The 18,580-nt window shown below is 43.1% G+C and overlaps 1 protein-coding gene across 4 annotated transcripts in view; it reads left to right on the forward strand.

Moving 5' to 3' along the window:
* Mthfd1l (methylenetetrahydrofolate dehydrogenase (NADP+ dependent) 1-like) overlaps window positions 1–18,580 on the forward strand; it is a 194,190-nt gene that overhangs the window by 32,135 nt on the left and 143,475 nt on the right. For all 4 annotated transcript variants that reach the window (XM_006512449.4, NM_001170785.1, NM_172308.4 and 1 more), the window contains exons 8-11: window positions 2,716–2,827; window positions 10,488–10,579; window positions 11,698–11,795; window positions 13,400–13,573. In XM_006512449.4, coding sequence (XP_006512512.1) covers window positions 2,716–2,827; window positions 10,488–10,579; window positions 11,698–11,795; window positions 13,400–13,573 — 476 coding nt within the window. The remainder of the gene's footprint in view (window positions 1–2,715; window positions 2,828–10,487; window positions 10,580–11,697; window positions 11,796–13,399; window positions 13,574–18,580) is intronic.

An 18,580-nucleotide genomic window follows, 5' to 3' on the forward strand; every position in this document is an offset into this window, starting at 1 on the left:
AAAACATCGTACTGGAGTCAGTTCTCTCCTAACATCATGTGGGCACCAGGAATTGCACGCAGACTTCAGGCTTGCTGGCAGGAGGGGCTACCCATTGAGCCATCTTGTCAGCCCATCAGCTGTTTGGGGCTTTTGTTGTTGTTTGGGGTTGGGGGGCTTTGTTTTGTTTTGTTGCAGGGAGGGCTAGGGGAGGGGGCAGCTTGTTTAGTTTTATTTGTTCTCACCTTAATCTATCAAACCCAAGACCCACATTTATTCTCCTTCAAAACACATTGCTAGAAAGACCTGATGCGTCCCTTCTAGCCCAATGATGGCGCTGTGGTTGCTGTGGTCCCCTGCCTTTAAATGTATTACGTCTGCTAAAGAGAGTGACCAAACCCTCATGGAACCTTCCAGATCACATCTGCCTTCTTCCCTCCTTATTTGATGCCCCTCCCCACAGGGATCACAGGAATAGTTTCCGTGTTACCTAAACCACACGGCACCCACATGCTCCCCGTTCATGTCCGTCTATCTGTGTCTTGCTATTGTTTTAACATTTGGTCCTCTGCCTGGGGAGTGGGTGGTTCTCTAAGCTACACCACTTCAGTCTCCACAGAGAAAGCAATATTTTGTTATGAGGTAAAGTTTCAAGCCAGGCCCTGGCCAGGACCTTTCCCATGTGGGGAGATGGAAGGGACAGCCAGGGAGACGGTAATTCTCCTTGAGTCTGAGCTCATTAAAACCTTACCCGTCCTCAGTGGGTTATTTATTGATCTAAGCATCTAGCACTTTTTCTTTCCAGAAACAATTAGCATCTATGCTGTGATTGTGGCTAGGGGTGGGGGTGGCTTTGTCCCATCTGTGCGGGCATTAACTGCCCCCTGGTTGCTTATTGGCACAGCTGCTTTAGAGATGTATATAGATGTATATATGTAGATGTATATAGATGTATATATGTAGATGTATATAGATGTTTATATGTAGATGTATATAGATGTATATATGTAGATGTATATAGATGTATATATGTAGATGTATATAGATGTATATATGTAGCTGAGGAGCTGGAATAAGATTCCCAAGATTTATGGGTAATGAAGAGAACGGGTTATATCAAAGACACCACGTGTAGGAATCAGGGGGCTTTAGGGGGCTGGTATGAAGCTATGATCCCTGGCTTCTCCCAAAATGAACACTTCACTGTGCTTCTACACATCCTTTCAATAGGTGTTTTAACATATTCTGGTCTTGCAGTCTTTTGGCAAGAACGCCTAGCAAAATGATGTTTCTTATCTGCTGCTCTGGAGCCAGGCTTAAACGTTTGCATTGCCTTTGAGAATCACTGTGGTTGAATTTATGACAGTCATTTAAGTATGTAAATGAGAAATGGCTTTTCAGAACAGATGTTTACAATCGTCTTTCCAGCAGAACACTTCCCCTACACATAACATCACCAGCAAGTCTAGCTGCTTCTCAGATCTGTCTGCAGGGATCATGCACAGCTTGAACCAGTCAGACTGCTGGGGCTGCTGGCTCCACGGGCCTTGGTGCTGTTTAACTGTGTCATGACTGTGTAGCCTGGAGGAGGAAGAATGGCTAGTTAGGCAATTGTTTCAGCAGAGATATCTCTTTTATTCTTTCTTTTTAAGTTTTTCTCACTTTCTTCCTCTTCCACTCCCTCCCTCCCTTGGTGAGCATGCATGTGTGGGTATGTGAGTGTGGGTGTGTCACTAGAGTGTGTTGCATGCTCATCTGAGTGTGAATGAAGCCACAGAAAGCATGTGAAGGTCAGAGGCTCAGTTTTCCCCTTGTTTGACATAGAATCTCTTTGGTCGTTTGCCAGTGCATGCCCCAGTCTCGCTCACCCACTAGGTTCTGGGGACCTCGCCCTGTCTCCACCACCTTACTCCTCATTGGTGCGCTTGGGTCACAGCCACATTAGCAGGGCCAGTTATGTGTGAGTTGGGGGATTTGATGTTGGGTCCCAGGTTTGCATTACAAGTTCTTTACTGACTGAGCTTTTCTCCCAATCCTCTTTTCTTCTGAACATAGATAATCCATAGAGGAACAATTCATTAAAATGATGCATATGTAGCCTATACACTGAGGTGGCTACCGTGATGATATTTTTAAAGCTCCGTTTTCTTTGTAAGACACGTTAGTCATGTTCTGCTTATCCTAAGATATGCTTGAGGGCTGGAGAGATGGCTCAGCGGTAAAGAGCACTGACTGCTCTTCCAAAGGTCCTGAGTTCAATTCCCAGCAACCACATGGTGGCTCACAACCATCTGTAATGAGATCTGATGCCCTCTTCTGGTGTGTCTGAAGACAGCTTCAGTGTACATAAAATAAATAAATCTTTTTTTTTTCTTTAAAAAAAAAAAAAGAAGATACAAGCCTGAATAGAATTGGTCCACAATTTTAGTTCACGTCCACAGTTTGGAATGAAGCTCAGGGTCTTTTATTAAAATTGTCTGTTACAGCCGGGCAGTGGTGGCACATGCCTTTAATCCCAGCACTTGGGAGGCAGAGGCAGGTGGATTTCTGAGTTCGAGGCCAGCCTGATCTACAAAGTGAGTTCCAGGACAGCCAGGGCTACACAGAGAAACCCTGTCTCAAAAAAAAAAAAAAAAAAAATGTCTGTTACTTTGGCATCATCGGACATCTGAAGTTACTCCTGTCTTTCTGCTATAGATTAATGTGTGTGATTTTTCTCTCTTTTATGCCTTTTAGCTTCGAGAGGCAGACATTGTGGTCTTAGGCTCACCTAAGCCAGAAGAGATTCCTGCTGTGTGGATTCCATCAGGAACCACCATTCTCAATTGCTTCCATGACTTCTTGTCAGGTAGATGTCTTCACCTTGATGGGGCAGGACAGTGACTAAGGCAGGTCAGATGACGGACCTTGCTTCTTTGGGAGACCACATTCTTGAGATGCTGGCTGCTATAGGCATGAGGACAAGAGACTGGATTGTTGGTGTGCCTACCTTTGGGGCAGAGGTTCTCAACCTGTGGATCACGACTCCTTTGGGAGTCCTATGACACTTTTTGAATCTCAGATATCTTGCATATCAAATATTTACATTGGGATTCACAACAGTAGCAAATTTACAATTACAAAGTAGCAGTGAAAGTCATTTTATGGTTGGGGGATCACTACAACAGGGGGAACTGTATTAAAGGGTTATAGCGTTAGGAAGGTTGAGAACCACTCCTTTGGAGTTTTTTGATACCAGGTTCATATTATGAGCAGAGAGAAACCAAGAAGTCAGTGAGGTGTCTGCCCCAAATGCCTCTGGTGACCTCTGGTACTGACAGACATGACAACTGGGACCTTAAGGACACGCGTGAGGTAGACTAGAAATGGTGTTCTTTATACTCTAAAGCACGGTGGAGTCTTTTCTTGTAGAGTATTCTTGGCAACAGCTCCTTGGGAAAGGGTTGGAGGAAATGGAGCTGCCAGGAGGACTAGCATGGTGATAAACGGTGTGTTCTCAGAGCTCTCCTCACAGGGTCCCATGAAACATTCTACCTTTAAAAGCACAGAGAGCAATGGAGAGGGTAGAGGCACAGGAGAGAGACAGCCATGTGTGTAGGAGCCCCTCAGTTTCTTCAAAACACACTCCTGTGGCGCAAGGGCACTCGCCACCAAGCCTGGTGACCTGAAAGCAGTCCCAAGGCCCTACTTGTAGAAAAAAGAATCACACCTCCACACACACAAACCACAGCCATGGTGCACGAACACATACCACACACACACATACTAAATACATAAATGTAATTTGTTTGTTTGTTTTTTGTTTTTTCGAGACAGGGTTTCTCTGTGTAGCCCTGGCTGTCCTGGAACTCACTTTGTAGACCAGGCAGGCCTTGAACTCAGAAATCCCCCTGCCTCTGCCTCCCAAGTGCTGGGATTAAAAGCGTGTGCCACCACGCCTGGCTATAAATGTAATTTTTAAAATTAAAAGTTAAAAGAATAAAATGCATGGTTTGCAAGACTGGGGGGTTGTAGCTCTGTGGTAGATGGCTTGCCTGACAAGCATGAAACTCTGAGTCCCATCCCTTGTACCCCAAAAACAAAAGCCCATAAAACACACATCCTATTACCTGCAGACATGCATACAGCTTTTATTTGTCCCCTAGGAAAGCAGTCTCTAGCCTATAAATCATGACAGAGGCTGATTGGGCTCAGAGTCCGAGTTAGATGAAGAACTTGGTTATAATACCCTCCTTCTCAAAGATTTTACATTTTCTGCAAGATTATTTACCTGCTGAGTTTTGTTAGTGTTTATATTGAGAACAGTTTGGACACAATTGTAGCTGGAGACAGAAATCTACTTCAATATTCTTTTGGACTATCTTTAAGCTCTGTAAAAAAAAATGATATATTTTGTGTCATGAAAACTCTTTATTTTTAATGTTTCTTTTAGAGCTCTTGGTCTTGATAATGCTTTTTCTAAAGATATTACATTTTTAATCCCAGCACTCAGGAGACAGAGACAGGTGGATCTCATACTTGTAGGCATGACTGGTCTGTGTGCCAAGCCAAAGGCCACCCAAGAACTATATAGTAAGACCCTGTTTCAAACCAAACAAATGAATGATGATGATGATAATAATAATAAATAACATTAGATTTTGTTGGAGAGTTGGCATGAGGTTAATTATAAAATTCTCTAAGAATAAACATTAAATATTTTATTAAAAAAAACATTAGTTTTCAATGTTTCAGTACTAGGAAGGACATAAAAGACTAGAAGCCTTCTACATTGATTTAATTTTCTATAAGTAGAATATTTGCAGCTAGTTTCTTTTTAGTTTGTCTGGTCCCTTTGTAATTGTTTCCTTGTTGGTTTTGGAATGTCACGTGAACAAGACAGCACTTGGCCCCGTAGTGAACACACAGTGGAGGCTGAGCAGTGACCATGAGCAGGTAAAGCCACGTAAAACTAATGGATGGATTGTTTGGAGTCATTTTTAAAAAGTTCTTTTGTTTGAGCGCTAGGCCAGAATTTTGAATACACTGTGGTTGGGTGAAGGTGAGCGTCTTTAATGAGGTTTTCATCCTCATTGTTATCATTGCAGACCCCCCTCCAAGTCCCCACATAGACAGGATCTGGGGGTTATGGTGCGGTAACTCTGCAGAGGCATCGATACCTAATTGATACCTACCCCTAGGAGAGCTTTTTCCTGATGCCTGATGCTGGTGACATTGTGTTCAGAAACCAGACCTGACAATCAGGTCTTTCATTCCACTGTCCAATGAACTGAGTATGTGAAATTTAGACACAGAAATTCTACGTTCTTATTCAGGCTATAAAATCAACTACTTTATTTATTACTTAAAACTATTTTTAAAAGAAGAAATGCTGTGATCTTGAAGCACTTTGACTGTGAAAAAACCGACTTTGCCCTAAGTATGGCCATTTTGTATGCCATGTTGGAAGATGTAGGAACCTGTGTACTGATTGGGATGGAGAAGCTGGTCTTTAATTTTGGGCCCAGAGAGCATCAAACAGCAGCATCTTTGGGTTTCAGTGTTATTTGCAGAGTCTCCTCTTGCTGAGAAAGGAGTATCTAGTGTGGAGTGAGAGAAGCCATGAGCTGTCTCCAGGGCTCGGTAAGAAACCGGGTGATCCAGAGGAACCAAGAGTTTTTTTCCCTTCTGTGGCCCTGAAGGGTGACAGTTTGATGTACAGGAAAGGAAAGGGCATATATGGATTTAAGGTTATGCCACTCAAAGCAAAGACAATCATTTTGTTGGTTGTGAGGTTTTATTTTGTTTTTAAGACAGAGTCTCATTGTTTAGCCGAGGTCTGCTTTGAACTCTCAATCCTCCTGCATCAGCTTCCAGAGGCTGAGGGTATAAGGATATACCACTACCAAACCAGACTTAGTGGTTTGGATCTTTTGTTAAGATTTATTTGTTTTTCTTTTATTTGTGTGTGTGTGTGTGTGTGTGTGTGTGTGTGTGTGTGTGTGTGTGTGTGTGTGCGTGTGCAGGTGCTCCCTGAAGTGTGAGACTTTAGATATCCCTGGAGCCAGAGCCACAGGTGGTTGTGAGTTATTGTGAGTTCTGGGTGTCATCAAAACCCGGTCTTCTGCCAGAGTAATACATGTTCTTGACTTCTGAGTTCCACCTGCCCACCACCTCCATACCCTGATTTTTTTTTTTAACTCTTATTTATACTGACCCTCTAGGCTGTGTGGCTTTGAGGAAATCACTTCAACTTTCCACTCCTCATAGATAAATAGAACTGAGAAACTCAGCTGGGAAGGACAAAAGGCGTGGTGATTTGGGGGCAGTGACTTTAGCATACTAGCTACCAGTGAATGTTGGTTCACGCTCTGCACCCCTCCCTCTCTACCATATTGCCAGCACACACAGGCCGTGACTTCACAGCTGCAGAATGTATGCATGTTCTTAGAAGTTATGTCCAGGGAAGTAAGCAGGGTGGGAGATTCTAAAATACTGTGGTGGCAGCTTCTGAGAAATTGGGCAGAGTCAGGCAGGCTTCAGTCACCCTGTGTGTTTGGAATGAGATGAGGATGCAGGCTTCTGACCCTTGAGCTTTATTCTGAGACCCATGTCTGTATTAGCTGGCTCTCCTCTTCTCCTAGGTCTGTCCCTGAGGTATCTCACCAATTTTCTAGTTCAAATTTCAATTTGTTCTCAGTACATCTATTTACTTTTAAGGGATGGGGACGTAGCTCAGTTTGTAGAGCTCTTACCAAGCACACGTAGGAGCCTGGGTTCGATCCTCACCTTGGCATAAAATCTGATGTGATGCACACCCAGAATCCCAGCACTGGGTGGTGGAAGCTGAGGACCAGAAGTTTAAGATCAGCCTTAAATACATAATGTCCTTCTCCAAACAAAACAAAACAAAAAACAAAAATGAAATAAACAAAAACAAAACCATTCAGGTTATGCATGTAGTGTATTGATTCCTCCTTAGTTTGTTTGGTCTTAGAGGTTGCAAAGTTATATAGGATAATTGTAATGTTTACATTATTTTCATTTCTTCAGAGCTTTCTCTTTAAAGAGTGTGAGTTGTATGCTCTGATGTGATGGGATTCACATGGTGGGAATGATGGTGGCCACTCTCAAGGGCACTGTCTCAAAATGGGGCTAGAGGGTTTCTTCAGAGGCAACTTTGGGTATTTGTTGCGTGTATTTAGGGTCAGGGCCGGTTCTCTGCAGAAGGAGAGGATTTGACCTGGTCACAGGCTTCTGTTATGTTAGCCCTGGGGTTAAGGCGCCCTCCACTCAGGCCTCTCATCCTTTCACTGATCCCTGCTGCTTTCTTCAAAAATTCCTCCCGATTTCTGGTCCCATCACGCCATTGTAGTCTTGTCTGGATTCATTTCTCTTCATTTAGCTGTCCGGAGACAGGAAGGAAGAGAGGGAAGGAGGGAGGGAGGGAGGGAGGGAGGGAGGGAGGGAGGGAGGGAGGGAGGGAGGGAGGGAGGGAGGGAGGAAGTTAGTTCTGCTCATACCTGTTTTTCACAGTGTTCCTCGTACCTTGAAGTCATCAACGGGTTGGTTTAAGCATACCAACACTTTTCCTAACCACATCACAGTCTCTCTTTCCCTGAGCCCTGTGTTGTGCAAGATCCTAAAATGATAAAAATCCTTTACTGTGCAACTGTGTCCCTTATGTTCTGGGACCATGCACTTACAGATTGATAGCAGTCCCCGGAATGTCGCTGTCTTAATTCCCCATTGCTAAAAGGCAGGAGAACGAACAGTACCTGTTTTTCTTCTTCTTCTTCTCCGCAGTAGTTGGACAGGATTTTAAGAACAGGTCTCTAGTGGTTAAAGGAAAGCAAAACAAATCTCTCCCATCTTCTGACTCTTCTGCCCAGATGTGAGTTATAGAGCTGAAATATTGCTAATCTTTAAACTATAGATGGGGGATGTGGTTTTTTTCCTACACCCTGATTGCATGTGACAACAGAACATTACAGAGCACATACTCTTAAGTGTTTTGTGCAATTTCTTGTAAAGAACTGTCAGCATAGTGGATAATTTAGGAGTCAAGTGGTCCCGAAACCCAAGAAAATGGTTTCTTAATTAAAAAATGTTGCTATTAGGAGTATTTATTTTCCCATTAAGAGATGATACAGGCCAAAGCATTTTACATGTGTGTTTTCTTTTAATAAATGTTATAATTGTTAACTAAAGGAGGGAAAAGTAAAATTCTTATTGATGCTTCCCAAATTTGAAAAACAGATGTATTTGTCAGCTTTCTGCCCCTGTGAAAAATGACTGGTAAGGAAGAAAGTCTATTTGGTTCATGGTTTCTAAGAGTTTATGCCATGTAGCTTTAGCCCTGTGGTGGCACACTACATCCTGGCTGGAATGGGGACAAGGAAACCAACAGAAACTGGAAGGGCCTGGTGTCCCAGTGTCTCCTTCAAGGCCATGACCCCAGCAACCTCGCTTCCTCCCACTAGGTCCCACCTTCTTAAAATGCCAACACATTCATTTTACCAGAGCCACAGGCTGATGAACCAGCCCAGACCCCAGACCTGAAACAGCATCACGTAATCCCTAAGATTAATATCCTAAAGCATAATTGCTTTTGATAGAAATTAGGCCGTATTTCTGACAGGAATTTTCTTTTGATAATTCAAGCAAACAAACAAACAAAACAAGCAATCTATGGACTGGGGCTATATCTCATTGGATAAAATGCTTGCCACAAAAGCATACAGGCCAGAATTCAGATCTCCATCACCCACATGAAAGCCAGGCGGGCACAGCAGGCACCTGTAATCCCAGCGCTCTGGAGGCAGGACGCTAGCCCCGCAGAACGAGTAGCTCTAGCATCAGCAATGCGCCCTGCCTCCACAACAGAGAGTGACCAAGGAAGACACTCGGTGTCAACCAAGCTCACGTGTGCTTGAACACGCACACTCGCATACCCACATGTGGACACATATGCACACACACACTCTTGCACACACATGTGAATACATATACATGCACACTGAAAAAAAAACCCACAGTTACGATTGGTATAGTGGCTTACACCTATAATCTCAGAAATTGGGAAGTAGAGGAAAGCAGATCTCTGTGAATTTGAGGCCAGCCTGTTCTGCATAGTGAGTTCAAGGTCAGCCAGGGCTACATACTGAGTCCCTGTCTCAAAACAAAACAAAAAATCCACAGTTATTACTTTGAAAACATGAATATAAATATAAAGTGTATATATATATATATATATATATATATATATATATATATATTTTTATATAATGTCTTCTTCCTCTGTCATTGTTTGATAAAGAATTCACTACATTTGATTTCATTTAATTGAATATATTTTACACATATTATATAAAGTTATTGTTATTGTTGTTGTTTTATGACCAAAGGAAGCTTGCTCTCTTCACAGCTTTAGGGTTTATCCTGTAGTTGTTTTTACTTCTGTGTGTGCCGTGTGCTTGCAAACAACTTCACTTCTGCTATTGCTTTACGGCGATACTGTAAGGGTTCTAGGTTCTGAAGCCCCACTGTGTCCCAAATTCAAATGTTGGGTAGCACATATGTCTGGTAGTTAAAATGAATATCCTGTATGGTACACCTCGTGGACCCTGCTACATTTCAGTTCACACAATCCTGGCCAGTTGATTTTATTCTTCGTAACTAACAACCCAAGTGGGGCTGGGTCAGAGGTAGAGATGTGAGTCTGTATAGGCCATGCTGCCTCTACAGTGAATATCATGGATGTCTTTGGGTGTGGGAGTGGCAGAGGTGCGGGGCCTTGGACCCAGGGCCTCAAGCAAGCCAAACAAGCACTCTGTCACTAAGCTGTATCTCCATTCCTCTTACTTTTAAAATTTTGAGACAGAGTTGGACTCTCTTCCTCAGGCTGGCCCTGAACCTGCAGTGCCCCTGCTTTGGCCTCCTGAGTAACTAAGATGACAGACTACCAGACCAAACTAGAGTTGTCTAAAGCCACCATTATCTTAATATCTCTCTATTCATTCTTGTGTATGTTTTTGAGACAGGGTCATACTGTGGAGCCTAGACTTTGTGGTGTAGTCTAAGATAGTTTCAAGCTGTCTATTTTCCTGCCTCAGTTTTTCAAGTGTTGGGTTTAGAGGCTGGGCTGCCTCATCCAGCTAATTGTATCTTTGCTTTTGTAGGTCACAGTGTCACACTTGGGGTACTTGACGAACCCATGCCTGGATGTTTTTGTGTCCTTCAGTGTGTGATATCTGTCAAGCATAGTGTGCCTCCGTTTATCCCCAGGTTAACAGCTTAGAGGGACATTGACATCCCTCTAATATAAAAATACAAAATAGCCCCAGCTGAGAGTCACAAGGCTGTGCCAGAGGTGACTTGCCTATAGACATTGATTTCCTGACCTCCCGACTAACTTTTTTGGTGATAACTGATGGACACCGTGATTCCGTGTGTGGGATTTTTACAGAGGGCAATTGTTTATTACTGAAAATATGTTATAAGCCTTTTTCCATTCAATGTGTTTGCAGGGAAGCTGAGCGGAGGTTCTCCTGGGGTCCCCGTGGACAAACTCATTGCAGAAGAGAGCGTGAGTCTCCTTGCTGCGGCTCTGCGCATTCAGGTTCGTTGGACGCAGCCATTTGAGTTTGGGCTTAGTAGTAGTTGCTAATGTTTTCCAAGTGTTTTCTGCCTGTCGGGTGGAGTTTTAGACACTGCACATCTGGGGTCAAAGAGCCTTCTGATGGGAGGAAATGGGTACTTACTTGCTTTTTACTTGCCTACCATCGCATGATGTGTGCATGGCAGATGCCCAAAGTCGTGTCTGTGGAATGCATTACCTCTCAAATGGACCAACACAAAAACTTGAAGCATGTATTGACAGAGACCTGGGAGCTGGCTAGCTTCAAGCCTTTCAAGTGGTTGAAATCAAGATGCCAGACGGGGCTTGGTCGAGGGTTGAGATGAAGAATCTATCCAAGAGGCTGGGGAGATGGTTCAGTCAATGAAGTGCCTGGTCCACAAGCACAGGGCCCGGACTTTGATCCCCAGCACCCACATAAAAAAGCTGGGAGCAGCGGTGTGAGCCTGTCTTCTCAGCACGGGGGAGACAGACAGGAGGATGTCTGAGACAGTACAGTTGTAGGTTCAGTGTGGACCAGAGAGGTGGCTCAGTGGTTAAGAGGCTGGGCTGCTCTTATAGAGGATGCAGATTTGTCTGCCAGATGGCAGCTCACAATCATCTGTAACTCTAGTTCCAGGGGATCCAATGCCCTCTTCTGACATTCCACACACATGGTGCATAGATGATACATGTAGGGAAAATGCCCAATTCCCCCCAAATGCCCATATAATAATAATTTAACAACAACAACAACAATAATAATAATAATGATGACATATTATAAACATATGTTGGAAAACATTAGAAGCCATCCATGTTGCCAGTTCTGACTTTTATGTATAAACACACAATAAATCTTTTAAAGAATAACCATATCTATAGTCTTGGTATCTCTTGTGAATAGTTAAGCTGTTTTAACAGTGCATGTGTCTACAAGCCCATAAACAAAGTCTATAAGGCTAATTGCATGTGTATCACATTGTTGCTTATAACCTGTGATAACTGTCTGACTTGGGGGTTCTTTGGCCTCTGTAAGCCCCTTGCAGTCTTCCTGTAGTTGATGTGGGGGCCCTGTCACCCTCACGTCTACACCATCTCTTTCCCCCTCTCTCCTGAAGAACATGGTGAGCAGCGGCAGGAGGTGGCTCAGAGAGCAGCAACATCGAAGATGGCGACTGCACTGCTTGAAACTGCAGCCTCTCTCACCTGTGCCCAGGTAGGTGATGCTGTGCTTGGCTGGTACTAATGGCGGCTCACCCCAGGGACACGTATCTTTGGTCAGTTGCTGACTGGCATAACACAAGGCTTTTGAGTGTTTCTTTATCTGAAACATGGTCCCAGGCTGATCTTGAGGAAGCCATAGGAAGCAAGCCAGTGAGTAGCACCCCTCCATGGCCTCTGCATCAGCTTCTGCTCCAGGTTCCTGCCCTGTTTGAGTCCCTGTCCTGACTTTCTCCAATGATGGATTATGATCTGGAAGTGCAAGCTGAATAAACCCTTTCCTCCCCAACTTGCTTTTTGGTCATGGGATTTTGTCACAGCAATAGAAAACCTAACTAAGACACTTTAGCCACGAAGATGAGATAAAACAAGATTCTAGAAGCTAAGGGGAGGTGAGAAGAGAAATAGAAAGGTCTATGATGGTGACCTTGGGGGGAGGGGAGTGGGAATTGCCTTAAAGGAAGCTCAGAGTTCAGCCTACACTGGCTTGAAGCATCACTTTCTCCTCTCAGCTTCTCTCATACCCTCTGGAGCAGGAGGGATGCAGCTTCTTTACCAATTATCCCCTATACCAAGGTCAGACTGCCCTGGTCCTCTGTTCTGAAGAGAATTATAGAGTTGTATTGGGGCTGAGCAGGATGTCAACAGTAGCAACAGAAGAGTTGCGACTGAAGAGTTGCCGTTAGCAGTGTGTGTGTGTGTGTGTGTGTGTGTGTTGGTGGGGGAGGGTGGTTTCCTTCCATCCTCAAAGACTGTTGTGTCTCAAGTTCAAGTTCATTGCCCTCTCTCGTGCAATGTTCTAGGCTCTAGGAATAAGTGTGTCTTCAGTCCTCCCTCTCAGGCAGATGTTCAGTGGGTTGGAAGAACAGGCTGGCCCCAAATAAGAGAGACAGGGCATGTTGGCCACAGCAGTGTTCTCTGGGTGGTCCACAGTACACACATTGGTGCTGAGAGCCCCTGTAATAACAGCAACGGTGTACTCACCTCAGTCAAGTCTGATGCCCAGCCATCCTCCAAATGAAGGTCCTGACTTTTTTCAGTCTGAGATTGAGTTTCGAGTACTGCATCCTTTCACGAGCCATTACATAATTAATAAAATATTCTGAACTATTATTTTTGGACTGAAAATGTGAAAGGGAGAAAGTATGGATGGAGATGAAACAAAAAAGCATTTCCATATTTCTGAATAGCCAAGAGACACTTTGGCTAGCCAGGTGAGAAAGCATCATGTGGTAGCCGATCTAGCCTCTGCCTCACAGAACTGTGTGCCCAATAATGGGTTTACCATAGCCATAGTATGAAGAACACACTTGGCCTCTGCCTGTGACATGGGTGTTAAATTTGTGCCTGACACCATTCTAGAGTCTTAATACTTTAATAATATTTTGTAATACTATCTCACAAAGAAAGGGAGGGAAGAGTCACTTTCTCATGCATCTTAATTGTTAGCAGTTGTGTTTAATTCTGCCTGGGAAAAGGGACCGCAAAGCAATTGGGTTGATTTAATGGTTGGCAGGGTGTGCGGATGCTTCTCCCTCGAGCGCCGACCACCTAAGCTGAAGCGACCACCTCCGTCACGCTTCTTCTCTCTCCCTCCAGTGATATTGAGATTTCTCGAGGACAGACTCCAAAAGCTGTGGATGTCCTTGCCAAGGAGATAGGATTGCTTGCAGATGAAATTGAAATCTATGGCAAGAGCAAAGCCAAAGTCCAATTGTCCCTGCTGGAGAGGTTAAAGGATCAAACAGATGGAAAATACGTCTTGGTTGCTGGGTAAGACTCTACACTGACTCTACCAAGGAGACGTGTTTCTAGAACTGTCTTCCACATTTATCCATATTTATCTCTGTCCACACACCCCTTAAGTACATTGCGTTCTTGGTTTTGACCCTGTTCCTTTTTGCGTCAATTGACAAGCCTCTGTTTGTCATGAGGTAAGGCTCCTCACGCCAGCAGAGCTGAGGGAAGTAATCTCTATTCTGTACATAGAGTAACAAGCTGCTAAGTTTGCTGTTTTGCTTTTTAATTTATTTTTTAGCTTGTGATGCTGAGACTCACACCCAGAGTCTGGTATACGACAGGCAAGGAAGGTCTCTACCACTGACCCACATCACCACCAAAACAGGAGTGCGGTGGCTTCTTTTGACGGTGCTGGGTCAGGACTTCATGTATGCTAAGCAAGTGCTGTACCACTGAGCTACACTCTCAGCTCCAGTGCTTTATTATTCTTGCCCTATATCCAGTATTGCTCCTCAGGGTTCTTCCACCTGCTACCAAGTCATGTTCTGTAGCTCAGGATGCCCTTGAATTCTTCATCCCCCTTCCTCTATCTTCTACGCGCAGGATTACAAGCATGTGTGGCCAGTCCCAGCTGTCCTAGACGTTTACATTTAGTTTTCCATGATTAAAATAACAATTAGAAGCACATTATTTTGAACTGTGTAAGGACTTGAGGAACATGTCATTTCATATTCTACTTAAAATTTAAGATAATTTTGGGAAATATATATTCCCTTGTTAATGTCCTTGGTAGTTCATTGTCATATGTGGACCTTACAAAACATTTCAAACTAAGGTTGGCCATTTTCCATTGTATTGATACATGAAAAACAAATTGATACTTTTTATGAAAGGGGAGGTTTTTGTTGTTTCCTTTTTAAAAACATATTTGCTACCTGAATTATTCAGCCAAGATATTTGAACTATTCTGACATTAAGTTACATATACTCTTGTGTGGTCTTGCAATTTTGTGTGATTGACTGTTGCAAATGATGGGTACGTGGATAAGTAGGTGGGTGGATGGATGGATGGATGGATGGATGGGTGGAACGATGCATGCATGCATGATATTTAGATAGATAGATAGATAGATGGATGGATGGATGGATGGATGGATAGATAGATAGATAGATAGATAGATAGATAGATAGATAGATAGATAGATAATGGTGAGGCGTGAAGCACAAAATCCATTTATCAGGGAGCGACATTTCTTTGCTGTGGATTTGACTTCTAGTTAACTTAGATTGACTTAGTTATCCACGTGATTGCTTTCTGCTTTCATGTTGTTGGTTGTTGTCCTGGTCGAGTTGGTTGGTTTGTTTGTTTTGGGGTGGGGAGGTTGTTGTTGTTGGTTGGTTGGTTTTGTTTGGTTTGGGGGTTTTGTGGGGAAGTTTACTTTTTTTGTTTGTTTTTTGTCAGCTAGAGTCATCTGGGAAGAGGGAATCCTCAACTGAGAAAATGTCCCCACCACATTGGCCTGTAGGCAAGTCTTTGGGGCATTTTCTTGATGAATAATTGATGTGGAAGGGTCTAGCCTCTTGCACGTGGTACCAACTCTGAGCCATGTAGTCCTAGTCTGTGTAACAAGCCAGCTGAGAAAGACAGTAAGCAGCATTTCTCCATGGTCTTTGGTTCACTTCCTGTCTTGAGGTCCTGCCTTGAGTTCCTGCCCTGATTCCTCAGTGATAGGGTGTGCCTGAGAGCTGTAAGATGAAGTAACCCTTTCCTGCCCCAATTGCTTTAGGATTTTATCATAGCAATAGAAAGCAAACTATGACAGTTATAAAAATAATGTAGTCTCACTATAAGATTTTAAAAAAAAATACTGAACATAAACAAGAGAATAAAATACCACAATTTTCACCACTCAGAGGGAACAGTTCTTCAGGTCAGGATAGTGTTCACACTGATAGGCCCCTCCTTAAATGAGGTCATACCATGTGTGTTCGGTGGTACACTTCTAACAGTGAGCCCGTACACATTACTCTTCTCATGGCCCTGTGGCAAGCATCCCAGTGTTTACATCTGAGTTCCCCAAATGCATGTGATGCATCTTTCTATTGCCTCTAGCTTCATTGTTCCCCCATGGTGAACACGTATTAATGACGGCTCACAACTACTAGTATAGAGTGTCTCTAATTCTTCTAGTGCAGGGGTTCTCAACCTGTGGGCTGAGGCCCCTTTGGGAGTCAAGCAACCCCTTCATGGGGTCACCTAAGACTATCAGAAAACATGGATATTTATATTACAATTCATAACAGTAGCAAAATTACAGTTATGAAGTAGCAACAAAAATAATTTTATGGTTGGGGGTCACCACAACATGAGGAACTGTATTTATTTATTTATTTATTTATTGGGTTTTTTTCAAGACAGGGTTTCTCTGTGTAGCCTTGGCTGTCCTGGCACTCACTTTGTAGACCAGGCTGGCCTTGAACTCAGAAATCCGCCTGCCTCTGCCTCCCAAGTGCTGGGATTAAAGGCGTACGCCGCCACCACTCAGCTAATGAGGAACTGTATTAAAAGGTCACAGCTTTAGGAATGTTACTAACCACTCTTCTGGTTATATTGAGACAGGAAAATGGCTTGACAATGTGACAAGGATGCTCTACAATTGACACCTCTACTGATACACATTTCCACTGTTTCCAAGTTTGAGGTCACTATAAACTGCTAAAGTGGATAACACTGGATATGCCTATCTGTGCCTTTGCCCCCTTAGGAATATTCTTCAGAAACTTCTGGATTCTCCAGAGGGGAAATAAGTTGTAGTCAACTTTTACAGTCTCCCAGGGGATTAGTTCCAGGCAGCTAAAGACATGGAAATCTGAAGTTCACGTCCCTCCCATAAAATGTCATAGTGTTTGTATATAGTTTACATGTAACCTTTTATAAACATTAAGCCACCCCTAGATTGCTTACAGTAGTTAATACAGTATAAGGGCTATGCAGATATTTATTAAACTCTCTTGTTTAGCGAATAGGACAAAGAAGTTTGTACTTGTTCCATACAGATTTTCTTTTTCTTTTTCCAAATAATTTGGTGTAGCCCCTCATTGTTTGTGGCTGCTTTGGCTGCCAGCGTTTGCACTACCTGGGTTCCTTTCTAACCTGAGAGCCCAGCCTTCATATTCGTACATCTGGGCATAGAGATGTCGATCCTACCCTCAGGTACCCTGGATACCCTACCATTGAGAGGAGTGGCAGGAAGGACTCGGTCGTTCCTTCCTCCTGCTTCTGAGTTTGGAGCATCTTCTACTCGTTTGCTTTTAGGCAAGTGTGCTTGATGGAGGCTTGCAATGAGTAAGCACATTATTGGACACTGAGATATTTAAAAGCATCTTAGAGATAGGAAAGGTGACATGTACCTGCGGTATATACAATCATCCGTGATCAAATGCTGCGTTCTATTAATTGTTATGCGCCGCGGGAGGAGCAGAAATGGCAGAAGCATATTGAGGGCCATTGCAGAGTTGATAGAAATTCTGTTCTAATCCCAGAAGTCTAATGACTGTTTTTAAATGAAACTCAAGTTAGCAACTCAAATAGCAATTTTAAAAAGCAAACACAGGGCTGGAGAGATGGCTCAGCGGTAAAGAGCACTGACTGCTCTTCCAAAGGTCCTGAGATCAATTCCCAGCAACCACATGGTGGTTTACAACCATCTGTAATGAAATCTGATGCCTTCTTCTGGTGTGTCTGAAGACAGCTACAGTGTACTTAGATATAATAATAAATACATCTTTAAAAAAATAATAAAAAAAGCAAACACTCTAACACAATACAACCTAAAGATACACCGACTTGATACTTATGCTAAAAATGACCACTGAAGTACATAACTTCCCTAAAGAAACACATACACCCCTTTAAAAATGTGTCTCTCTAATACATGGATTTGCCTCCGTCCTCCAGAATTTGTATAGCTTTGGTGGGTTTCACTGAGTTTTCTCGCCATGGTTCAGTTCAGGAGACTGGGGGCAGGAGTTGGCCCACAGTTCTAGAGCCCTTGCCCAGCCTGTGTGAGGCCTTGGGTTTACTCTCCAGAACCTTCGGGGTAAGATCCAAGGATCTCAGGAGGAATGTGTCGTCTGATAATAAAGGAAGATTCATGAAGCATTGTTTCCTCATGAAGTGGCAGTGATACACTTCATCTGGGACTTGTCTAATGTAGAAATAAAGCCCAGCTCTAGACGTGGCCCTGCCTTGAGCTAAGAACGGAGTTGACATGTCTTTAACCAAAGCTATGATGATATCGTTATCAAGTTCCCAACGAGGGAGTTAAACCATTAGGGCCTGGCCTCCAGCCACATGCTAGATCCAGCTTCTTAAGTCTGGAGTCATGTCTCAAAATGTGGCTTAAGAAAACAGGACAATAGTAAGGGATTTTCGAATGCGTAGCCATCAGAAATTAATTCAGCATAAAGCACATAATATACCTGACATGTCTTTGGCAGTGCGCATCCTTGCTCCATCGTGTGTCTTGAATGTACGACATCTGTGCTGGGCACACCATCACACCACACAACACCAGTTAAAATTCCTGAAACACGCGAGCTCACACTTTCAGCTATGTATACAGAGTTTAGTCTTATGATAGAAATGTGCTGGTTTAATTACTGGGGAAAGTAGACTTTTGATATTTAATATTTTCTTCCCATAATTTTAGCGTATAAGTACCAAGTTGGTGTATCTTTAGTTGTATTGTGTTAGAGTGTTTGATTTTTAAAGTTGCTATTTGAGTTGCTAACTTGAGTTTCATTTAAAAAACAATCATTAGATTTTTGGATTAGAACAGAATTTCCACTAGTTTCTACAATGGCCCTACATACCCTGCTGCCAGGTGTTTTGTATGACATATTTATACAAAGTACCATGTGATCACTGATGATTATTAAATCAAAATGCCTTTCAACTCTGAAACATATTAAAGATGCTTTGTGTTCTGTAGTATTAAATATTCATTGACTATTTTATATAAAAATTGGCACATCACT

Source organism: Mus musculus, chromosome 10 (assembly GCF_000001635.26).
Source record: "Mus musculus strain C57BL/6J chromosome 10, GRCm38.p6 C57BL/6J".
Lineage (NCBI taxonomy): Eukaryota > Metazoa > Chordata > Mammalia > Rodentia > Muridae > Mus > Mus musculus.